The sequence below is a fragment of the Oncorhynchus mykiss genome, chromosome 26 (genome assembly GCF_013265735.2).
Source record: "Oncorhynchus mykiss isolate Arlee chromosome 26, USDA_OmykA_1.1, whole genome shotgun sequence".
In the NCBI taxonomy this organism is placed as follows: domain Eukaryota; kingdom Metazoa; phylum Chordata; class Actinopteri; order Salmoniformes; family Salmonidae; genus Oncorhynchus; species Oncorhynchus mykiss.
In genome coordinates this window covers 1531385-1543800 of record NC_048590.1, presented here as the reverse complement: position 1 = coordinate 1543800, position 12416 = coordinate 1531385, and the positions used below count along the sequence as shown (strand labels likewise).

Here is a 12416-nt window from a genome sequence, read left to right as displayed (position 1 = left end):
ATGACAGTGGTAGGTGGTGATGGTGGTTGGTAATGACAGTGGTAGGTGGTGATTGGTAAAGACAGTAATTGTTTTTAAAGCCCCGTTCCTGACTGTGCTGAATCTGATGGACATAAATGGCTACAATATTGTCTGACAAGATGATCATCCCATCTGATATCTGTGCTGTTATAAAAAATGACCTTTCACTGGTATGTGTGTGTGTGTGTGTGTGTGTGTGTGTGTGTGTGTGTGTGTGTGTGTGTGTGTGTGTGTGTGTGTGTGTGTGTGTGTGTGTGTGTGTGTGTGTGTGTGTGTGTGTGTTCCCTGTGTGTGTGTGTGTTCCCTGTGTGTGTGTGTGTTCCCTGTGTGTGTGTGTGTGTGTGTTCCCTGTGTGTGTGTGTGTGTGTGTTCCCTGTGTGTGTTGTTTAGCTGTCTCGTGACTGTAAGGTAGAGGTACAGAGGATCCTCCACCAGAGGGCGCTAGATGTGAAACTAGACCCTGATCTCCAGAAGCGCTGTTTGACTGACCTGGGGAAGTGGTGTAGTGACAAAACTGGCACGGGACAGGTAGGTGACACACACACACACACTGTATGACTGGCCTTAGGTAGTGGTGTAGTAACAAGACAGGTAGGTCACAGACAGACAGACAGACAGACAGACAGACAGACAGACAGACAGACACTGTATGACTGGCCTGAGGTAGTGGTGTAGTAACAAGACAGGTAGGTCACAGACAGACAGACAGACAGACAGACAGATTCACTGTATGACCGACCAGGTAGGAGGACAGATTTACCTGACAGAAACCGACACTGGCTTCATCCCAATTCCCCCAAAGTGTAAATCTGTACTTTCTCACATGGAGTTAAGAATGGTGGAAAACACCCTCCAGCCAATGCGTACACCAATCAGATGCTTTTAAATCCATGAGATTTAGACTACTGAAAAAGGGTGGAGAATCAGCACTAAATGTCCTAAATCAACCCCTGGGCATTCTGGGAGAGCTGCAAATGTCCCCCAAAAAATGCAAGATAAGCCCATTGGGCCTCTTACCAGAATGCTAACAAAATAAGCACAAACTAATAGGGCATTCACATAGATGCTGTTAGCTAAATGCTAATGAGCAAAAACAAACAAAGTAATTGCAAAGACAGGTAAATCCAGCACATAAAGTCACACAAGCATAGCAGAGGGGGGAAGAACAGAGGAGGAACAGCAGCATGTGTTCACAGAGCAGAGGGGGGAAGAACAGAGGAGGAACAGCAGCATGTGTTCACAGAGCAGAGGGGGGAAGAACAGAGGAGGAACAGCAGCATGTGTTCACAGAGCAGAGGGGGGAAGAAAGGAGGAACAGCAGGATGTGTTCACAGAGCAGAGGGGGGAAGAACAGAGGAGGAACAGCAGCATGTGTTCACAGAGCAGAGGGGGGAAGAACAGAGGAGGAACAGCAGCATGTGTTCACAGAGCAGAGGGGAGAAGAACAGAGGAGGAACAGTGACCGGTGATTTGAAGAACTCAATATTCTTTATCTGCTAACGTATTGCACAAGTTAACTGCAGGTATTAAAAAGGAGCTACAGAAATTGAACTTTATTGAAAAGTTGAAATTAATAGTTTTGGCGGTATTGGAAAACCTTCCCGTGGCTGTTTCCAAGTCCCCTGGTATACGGTATACACCGCCCAGTCTCCCACATTATGGATTACAATAATGTATTACTGCCTTTGGCTTCACTTCTCAAATACTGAATGTGTTTGCTTGGTATATATGAAGGCTGTGTTGTGACGGCGTTGTGTGATGGTGTGTGTGACGGCGTTGTGATGGTGTGTGTGACGGCGTTGTGATGGTGTGTGTGACGGTGTTGTGATGGTGTGTGTGACGGTGTTGTGATGGTGTGTGTGACGGCGTTGTGTGACGGCGTTGTGATGGTGTGTGTGACGGCGTTGTGGTGGTGTGTGTGACGGCGTTGTGGTGGTGTGTGTGACGGTGTTGGGATGGTGTGTGTGACGGCGTTGTGTGACGGTGTTGTGATGGTGTGTGTGACGGCGTTGTGTGACGGCGTTGTGTGACGGCGTTGTGACGGTGTGGGTGACGGCGTTGTGATGGTGTGGTGACGGCGTTGTGATGGTGTGTGTGACGGCGTTGTGATGGTGTGGTGACGGCGTTGTGAGGGTGTGTGTGACGGCGTTGTGATGGTGTGTGTGACGGCGTTGTGATGGTGTGTGTGACGGCGTTGTGATGGTGTGTGTGTGACGGCGTTGTGATGGTGTGGGGATGGTGTGTGTGACGGCGTTGTGATGGTGTGTGTGACGGCGTTGTGATGGTGTGTGTGATGGCGTTGTGATGGAGTGTGTGACGGCGTTGTGATGGTGTGTGTGACGGCGTTGTGTGACGGCGTTGTGATGGTGTGTGACGGCGTTGTGATGGTGTGTGTGACGGCTTTGTGTGACGGCGTTGTGTGACGGCGTTGTGATGGTGTGTGACGGCGTTGTGATGGTGTGTGTGACGGCGTTGTGATGGTGTGTGTGACGGCGTTGTGATGGAGTGTGTGACGGCGTTGTGATGATGTGGGAATGGTGTGTGTGACGGCGTTGTGATGGTGTGTGTGTTCTAGGAGTTGGAGTGTCTGCAGGACCACCTGGAAGACCTGCTGTCAGGGTGTGGAGAGGTGGTGGGCAACCTGACAGAGCTGCAGTCTGAGGTACACTATCTGTCTGTCTTCATGTTGGATGGACTGTGGCTCCAAAGTTACCCTGATAAAGATGAGCAAAAAAGACTGGATTAAATAAATGATACAAATACTAAACTATATTATTACTATGAGTTATTATGAGTTATATTAGTACTATATCATATAGTATGAGTTATATTATATAGTATGAGTTATATTATATAGTATGAGTTATATTAGTACTATATCATATAGTATGAGTTATATTATATAGTATGAGTTATATTATATAGTATGAGTTATATTAGTACTATATCATATAGTATGAGTTATATTATATAGTATGAGTTATATTATATAGTATGAGTTATATTATATAGTATGAGTTATATTAGTACTATATCATATAGTATGAGTTATATTATATAGTATGAGTTATATTATATAGTATGAGTTATATTAGTACTATATCATATAGTATGAGTTATATTATATAGTATGAGTTATATTATATAGTATGAGTTATATTAGTACTATATCATATAGTATGAGTTATATTATATAGTATGAGTTATATTATATAGTATGAGTTATATTATATAGTATGAGTTATATTAGTACTATATCATATAGTATGAGTTATATTATATAGTATGAGTTATATTATATAGTATGAGTTATATTAGTACTATATCATATAGTATGAGTTATATTATATAGTATGAGTTATATTATATAGTATGAGTTATATTAGTACTATATCATATAGTATGAGTTATATTATATAGTATGAGTTATATTATATAGTATGAGTTATATTATATAGTATGAGTTATATTAGTACTATATTATATAGTATGAGTTATATTATATAGTATGAGTTATATTATATAGTATGAGTTATATTATATAGTATGAGTTATATTATATAGTATGAGTTATATTAGTAGTTATTATATAGTATGAGTTATATTATATAGTATGAGTTATATTATATAGTATGAGTTATATTAGTACTATATCATATAGTATGAGTTATATTATATAGTATGAGTTATATTATATAGTATGAGTTATATTATATAGTATGAGTTATATTAGTACTATATTATATAGTATGAGTTATATTATATAGTATGAGTTATATTATATAGTATGAGTTATATTATATAGTATGAGTTATATTATATAGTATGAGTTATATTAGTACTATATCATATAGTATGAGTTATATTATATAGTATGAGTTATATTATATAGTATGAGTTATATTATATAGTATGAGTTATATTAGTACTATATTATATAGTATGAGTTATATTATATAGTATGAGTTATATTATATAGTATGAGTTATATTATATAGTATGAGTTATGTTATATAGTATGAGTTATGTTATATAGTATGAGTTATATTATATAGTATGAGTTAACATTAGAAGCCTCCTCCCTAAGTTTGTTCTATTCACTGCTTTAGCACACTCTGCCAACCCGGATGTTCTAGCTGTGTCTGAATCCTGGCTTAGGAAGACCACCAAAAATTCAGACATTTTAATTCCAAACTACAACATTTTCAGACAAGATAGAACTGCCAAAGGGGGCGGTGTTGCAATTTACTGCAAAGATAGCCTGCAGAGTTCTGTCCTACTATCCAGGTCTGTACCCAAACAATTTGAACTTCTACTTTTAAAAATCCACCTTTCTAAAAACAAGTCTCTCACCGTTGCCGCCTGCTATAGACCACCCTCTGCCCCCAGCTGTGCTCTGGACACCATATGTGAACTGATTGCCCCCCATCTATCTTCAGAGCTCGTGCTGCTAGGCGACCTAAACTGGAACATGCTTAACACCCCAGCCATCCTACAATCTAAACTTGATGCCCTCAATCTCACACAAATTATCAATGAACCTACCAGGTACCTCCCCAAAGCCTTAAACACGGGCACCCTCATAGATATCATCCTAACCAACTTCCCCTCTAAATACACCTCTGCTGTCTTCAACCAAGATCTCAGCGATCACTGCCTCATTGCCTGCATCCGTAATGGGTCAGCGGTCAAACGACCTCCTCTCATCACTGTAAAACGCTCCCTGAAACACTTCAGCGAGCAGGCCTTTCTAATCGACCTGGCCGGGGTATCCTGGAAGGATATTGACCTCATCCCGTCAGTAGAGGATGCCTGGATATTTTTTTAAAATGCCTTCCTAACCATCTTAAATAAACATGCCCCATTCAAGAAATTTAGAACCAGGAACAGATATAGCCCTTGGTTCTCCCCAGACCTGACTGCCCTTAATCAACACAAAAACGTCCTATGGCGTTCTGCATTAGCATCGAACAGCCCCCGTGATATGCAGCTGTTCAGGGAAGCTAGAAACCATTATACACAGGCAGTTAGAAAAGCCAAGGCTAGCTTTTTCAAGCAGAAATTTGCTTCTTGCAACACTAACTCAAAAAAGTTCTGGGACACTGTAAAGTCCATGGAGAATAAGAACACCTCCTCCCAGCTGCCCACTGCACTGAAGATAGGAAACACTGTCACCACTGATAAATCCACCATAATTGAAAATTTCAATAAGCATTTTTCTACTGCTGGCCATGCTTTCCACCTGGCTACTCCTACCCCTGTCAACAGCACTGCACCCCCAACAGCAACTCGCCCAAGCCTTCCCCATTTCTCTTTCTCCCAAATCCATTCAGCTGATGTTCTGAAAGAGCTGCAAAATCTGGACCCCTACAAATCAGCCGGGCTAGACAATCTGGACCCTTTCTTTCTAAAATTATCTGCCGAAATTGTTGCCACCCCTATTACTAGCCTGTTCAACCTCTCTTTCGTGTCGTCTGAGATTCCCAAAGATTGGAAAGCAGCTGCGGTCATCCCCCTCTTCAAAGGGGGGGACACTCTTGACCCAAACTGCTACAGACCTATATCTATCCTACCATGCCTTTCTAAGGTCTTCGAAAGCCAAGTCAACAAACAGATTACCGACCATTTTGAATCTCACCATACCTTCTCTGCTATGCAATCTGGTTTCAGAGCTGGTCATGGGTGCACCTCAGCCACGCTCAAGGTCCTAAACGATATCTTAACCGCCATCGATAAGAAACATTACTGTGCAGCCGTATTCATTGATCTGGCCAAGGCTTTCGACTCTGTCAATCACCACATCCTCATCGGCAGACTCAACAGCCTTGGTTTCTCAAATGATTGCCTCGCCTGGTTCACCAACTACTTCTCTGATAGAGTTCAGTGTGTCAAATCTGAGGGTCTGTTGTCCGGACCTCTGGCAGTCTCTATGGGGGTGCCACAGGGTTCAATTCTTGGACCGACTCTCTTCTCTGTATACATCAATGAGGTCGCTCTTGCTGCTGGTGAGTCTCTGATCCACCTCTACGCAGACGACACCATTCTGTATACTTCCGGCCCTTCTTTGGACACTGTGTTAACAACCCTCCAGGCAAGCTTCAATGCCATACAACTCTCCTTCCGTGGCCTCCAACTGCTCTTAAATACAAGTAAAACTAAATGCATGCTCTTCAACCGATCACTACCTGCACCTACCCGCCTGTCCAACATCACTACTCTGGACGGCTCTGACTTAGAATACGTGGACAACTACAAATACTTAGGTGTCTGGTTAGACTGTAAACTCTCCTTCCAGACCCATATCAAACATCTCCAATTCAAAGTTAAATCTAGAATTGGCTTCCTATTTCGCAACAAAGCATCCTTCACTCATGCTGCCAAACATACCCTTGTAAAACTGACCATCCTACCAATCCTCGACTTTGGCGATGTAATTTACAAAATAGCCTCCAATACCCTACTCAACAAACTGGATGCAGTCTATCACAGTGCAATCCGTTTTGTCACCAAAGCCCCATACACTACCCACCATTGCGACCTGTACGCTCTCGTTGGCTGGCCCTCGCTTCATACTCGTCGCCAAACCCACTGGCTCCATGTCATCTACAAGACCCTGCTAGGTAAAGTCCCCCCTTATCTCAGCTCGCTGGTCACCATAGCATCTCCCACCTGTAGCACACGCTCCAGCAGGTATATCTCTCTAGTCACCCCCAAAACCAATTCTTTCTTTGGCCGCCTCTCTTTCCAGTTCTCTGCTGCCAATGACTGGAACGAACTACAAAAATCTCTGAAACTGGAAACACTTATCTCCCTCACTAGCTTTAAGCACCAACTGTCAGAGCAGCTCACAGATTACTGCACCTGTACATAGCCCACATATAATTTAGCCCTATCAACTACCTCTTTCCCAACTGTATTTAATTTATTTATTTATTTTGCTCCTTTGCACCCCATTATTTTTATTTCTACTTTGCACATTCTTCCATTGCAAAACTACCATTCCAGTGTTTTAATTGCTATATTGTATTTACCTTGCCACCAAGGCCTTTTTTTGCCTTTACCTCCCTTCTCACCTCATTTGCTCACATTGTATATAGACTTGTTTATACTTTATTATTGACTGTATGTTTGTTTTACTCCATGTGTAACTCTGTGTTGTTGTATCTGTCGAACTGCTTTGCTTTATCTTGGCCAGGTCGCAATTGTAAATGAGAACTTGCCTACCTGGTTAAATAAAGGTAAAATAAATAAATAAATAAAAATATTATATAGTATGAGTTATATTATATAGTATGAGTTATATTATATAGTATGAGTTATATTATATAGTATGAGTTATATTATATAGTATGAGTTATGTTATATAGTATGAGTTATGTTATATAGTATGAGTTATGTTATATAGTATGAGTTATATTATATAGTATGAGTTATATTATATAGTATGAGTTATATTAGTAGTTATTATATAGTATGAGTTATGTTACTGCTATAGTATATAGTATTATTATATTAGTACTATATTATAGAGTATGAGTTATATTAAATTGTATGAGTTATATTACTACTATTATTACTATATATAGTATGAGTTATATTAGTACTATTATTACTATATATAGTATGAGTTATATTAGTACTATATTATTACTATATTATATAGTATGAGTTATATTAGTACTATATTGTTACTATATTATAAATGAGTTATATTATTACAATGTTATATTAGCACTATATTATTACTATTTTATATAGTATGAGTTATATTAGTACTATATTATATAGTATGAGTTATATTTGTACTATAGTATTACTATATTATTTAGTATGAGTTCTATGAGTATGAAACTTCCCAAATACAGGTGTGCCAAGCTTGTAGAGTCATACTGTTACAGGAATTAAATTCCTACATGTTTTAATACCCAATTAAAATTAAACACTCTGTCAATTCCTAAGAATTTGTAAGACTCCTATTTGCATAAAATGGACAGAGACCAGTCTCAAAATCAATCAGCAGCGTTTATTCTCGAGAGTACTGAACACGATACAGTTTATCACAGGTTATAAACTGAAGATGATGTCATTAGTTTTCGTACAAACCCGTCTCATCTCCACTCCAGTACAATGGCTGTATAGTTCTCAAGCCTTCCCACATCGTCTCTCCCAATTTAGATAATTTATGACCGAGCCAAGGTCTCCCTGTGTAGATAAGCATTCCAGCCAGTCTTGACGATAAGTTCATTCATTTCTACCAAGGAACAGACAGTCATTGTTCTACTTCTTGATTATATTTACACACATTATATTCAGTACTAGGATTAAAAGAAAATTCATACATCTATACAGTAACATAATAGTATTCTGATTAGTCAGTCCTGATTGAAATGTATACATAATTAGTCATTATTGATTAAAAACAATCCCTTAACACATACCCAATAAGACTTGAGGCTATAATTGCTGCCAAAGGTGCTTCAACAAAGCACAGAGTAAAGGATCTGAATACTTATGGAAATGTCATTCTTCAGTTTTTTTTATTTGTAATAAATTTGCTAAAATGTCTTAACCTGTTTACTTTATCATTATGGGGTATTGTGTGTAGATTGATGATGACATCATTATGGGGTATTGTGTGTAGATTGATGATGACATCATTATGGGGTATTGTGTGTAGATTGATGATGACATCATTATGGGGTATTGTGTGTAGGTTGATGATGACATCATTATGGGGTATTGTGTGTAGATTGATGATGACATCATTATGGGGTATTGTGTGTAGATTGATGATGACATCATTATGGGGTATTGTGTGTAGATTGATGATGACATCATTATGGGGTATTGTGTGTAGATTGATGATGACATCATTATGGGGTATTGTGTGTAGATTGATGATGACATCATTATGGGGTATTGTGTGTAGATTGATGATGACATCATTATGGGGTATTGTGTGTAGATTGAGGCTGTATTTATATTTTTGAACCCATTTTAGAATAAGGCTGTAAAGTAACAAACTGTGGAGAAAGTCAAGTGATCAGAAAACGTTCCCAATGCGCTGTACAGCTCCGTATTTGTGTTATTTATTTCATCCAGTCTCATCTTTATCAAGGGTGCCAACCATTCTGTATGTGTGATGTCTCTGTATATTACTGTCTCTGGCTGACATGGTCTCTCTGCTGTGACAGGACATTCATATTGAGGCTCTGCTGATCCGGGCCTGTCAGCCTGTCATCCAGTCTCACTGCCATGTAAGTTCCAACAAACAGCTTCAGCTCTCTCACTCTGCCTGACCTCAGAACAGCTTCAGAACTCAGCTCTCTCACTCTGCCTGACCTCAGAACAGCTTCTCCTCTTTTGGCAAGTCTAAAAACAAGTTATCCCAACAGGGGATGTGATGGAGTGTCTGGTTCAGAACAAACACATCTCTCTCCGCTCTCTAGGATGTATTTGATAACCAGGTGGATACAGGGGATGTGATGGAGTGTCTGGTTCAGAACAAACACATCTCTCTCCTCTCTCTCTCCTCCCTCCAGGATGTATCTGATAACCAGGTGGATACAGGGGATGTGATGGAGTGTCTGGTTCAGAACAAACACATCTCTCTCCTCTCTCTCTCCTCCCTCCAGGATGTATCTGATAACCAGGTGGATACAGGGGATGTGATGGAGTGTCTGGTTCAGAACAAACACATCTCTCTCCTCTCTCTCTCCTCCCTCTAGGATGTATCTGATAACCAGGTGGATACAGGGGATGTGATGGAGTGTCTGGTTCAGAACAAACACATCTCTCTCCTCTCTCTCTCCTCCCTCCAGGATGTATCTGATAACCAGGTGGATACAGGGGATGTGATGGAGTGTCTGGTTCAGAACAAACACATCTCTCTCCTCTCTCTCTCCTCCCTCTAGGATGTATCTGATAACCAGGTGGATACAGGGGATGTGATGGAGTGTCTGGTTCAGAACAAACACATCTCTCTCCTCTCTCTCTCCTCCCTCTAGGATGTATCTGATAACCAGGTGGATACAGGGGATGTGATGGAGTGTCTGGTTCAGAACAAACACATCTCTCTCCTCTCTCTCTCCTCCCTCCAGGATGTATCTGATAACCAGGTGGATACAGGGGATGTGATGGAGTGTCTGGTTCAGAACAAACACCAGAAGGAGATGAACAGCAAGTGTACCGTGGGAGTGACACACTTCCAGCTGGTGGGTCACTGTCGCTATGACAACACGCACACTGAATCATGTACGCATGTACACACAGCTGGCGGGTCGCTGTCTCTATGACAACACGGACCAAGAAGCTGTTGACCTCACTATGACCCCCCCCGACTGAACTGAACACCCTGACTCACACACTCACTATCTCTCTGAATGATCCACATAATCTCACACACACCACACACTCACTATCTCTCTGAATAATCCACATAATCCCACACACTCACTATCTCTCTGAATAATCCACATAATCTCACACACACCACACACACACTATCTCTCTGAATGATCCACATAATCCCACCCACTCACTATCTCTCTGAATGATCCACATAATCTCACACACACCACACACTCACTATCTCTCTGAATAATCCACATAATCCCACACACTCACTATCTCTCTGAATAATCCACATAATCTCACACACCACACACTCACTATCTCTCTGAATAATCCACATAATCTCACACACACCACACACTCACTATCTCTCTGAATAATCCACATAATCCCACACACTCACTATCTCTCTGAATAATCCACATAATCTCACACACACCACACACACACTATCTCTCTGAATAATCCACATAATCCCACACACTCACTATCTCTCTGAATAATCCACATAATCTCACACACACCACACACTCACTATCTCTCTGAATGATCCACATAATCTCACACACACCACACACTCACTATCTCTCTGAATAATCCACATAATCCCACACACTCACTATCTCTCTGAATAATCCACATAATCTCACACACCATACACTCACTATCTCTCTGAATAATCCACATAATCTCACACACACCACACACTCACTATCTCTCTGAATAATCCACATAATCCCACACACTCACTATCTCTCTGAATAATCCACATAATCTCACACACACCACACACTCACTATCTCTCTGAATAATCCACATAATCCCACACACTCACTATCTCTCTGAATGATCCTCATAATCTCAAACACACCACACACTCATCCTTACCCCAGAGTAAGGGCACCTCGCATAGCTGGGTACCTCCCATAGGATGTGAGGCCATGTAAACTGGTAGGATGTGAGGCCATGTAAACTGGTAGGATGTGAGTCCATGTAAACTGGTAGGATGTGAGGCCATGTAAACTGGTAGGATGTGAGTCCATGTAAACTGGTAGGATGTGAGTCCATGTAAACTGGTAGGATGTGAGACCATGCAAACTGGTAGGATGTGAGGCCATGTAAACTGGTAGGATGTGAGGCCACGTAAACTGGTAGGATGTGAGGCCACGTAAACTGGTAGGATGTGAGGCCATGTAAACGGGTAGGATGTGAGGCCATGTAAACTGGTAGGATGTGAGGCCATGTAAACGGGTAGGATGTGAGGCCACGTAAACTGGTAGGATGTGAGGCACAGGTTTATGTGTAGATGTGTTTGACGACCGGCCGGTGTAGATAATCAACCCAGACTGACTCCATCTCCTCCTCCTCTTCCTCAGATCCAGATGAAGGACTTTCGTTTCTCCTACAAATTCAAGATGGCGTGTAAAGAGGACGTGCTCAAGCTCTGCCCAAACATCAAGAAGAAGTGAGTCAGAACCCGTCCCAATGGCTCCCTATTCCCTATATAGTGCACTACTTATGACCAGGACCCAATGGCTCCCTATTCCCTATATAGTGCACTACTAATGACCAGGACCCAATGGCTCCCTATTCCCTAAATAGAGGTGTGTGTGCCAGACAGCTACAGAGTCATTTCCATTAGCCCTATTACTTTTCATTGGTTGGATCTTCCACTTAATAATTAACCCTCTCCCTGTCTCTCTCTGTCTCTCTCTGTCTCTCTCTGTCTATCTCTGTCTCTCTCTGTATCTCTCTGCATCTCTGTCTCTCTCTGTCTCTGTATCTCTCTGTATCTCTCTGTCTCTGTCTCTCTCTGTATCTCTCTGTCTCTGTCTCTCTGTCTCTCTGTCTCTCTGTCTCTCTGTCTCTCTCTGTCTCTCTCTGTCTCTCTCTGTATCTCTCTGTATCTCTGTCTCTCTCTGTCTCTCTCTGTATCTCTCTGTCTCTGTCTCTCTCTGTATCTCTCTCTCTGTCTCTCTCTGTCTCTCTCTGTCTCTCTCTGTATCTCTCTGTATCTCTCTGTATCTCTCTCTCTTTCTGTC

The 12416-nt window shown here is 41.2% G+C and overlaps 1 protein-coding gene across 1 annotated transcript in view; it reads left to right on the top strand.

The window, feature by feature from the left end:
* The window catches only part of LOC110516758 (Golgi apparatus protein 1), a 74486-nt gene that overhangs the window by 39108 nt on the left and 22962 nt on the right, over positions 1-12416 (top strand). The window contains exons 12-16 of the mRNA XM_036963707.1: positions 412-549; positions 2597-2683; positions 9216-9278; positions 10122-10235; positions 11751-11839. Of these exons, the coding sequence (XP_036819602.1) occupies positions 412-549; positions 2597-2683; positions 9216-9278; positions 10122-10235; positions 11751-11839 (491 nt within the window). The remainder of the gene's footprint in view (positions 1-411; positions 550-2596; positions 2684-9215; positions 9279-10121; positions 10236-11750; positions 11840-12416) is intronic.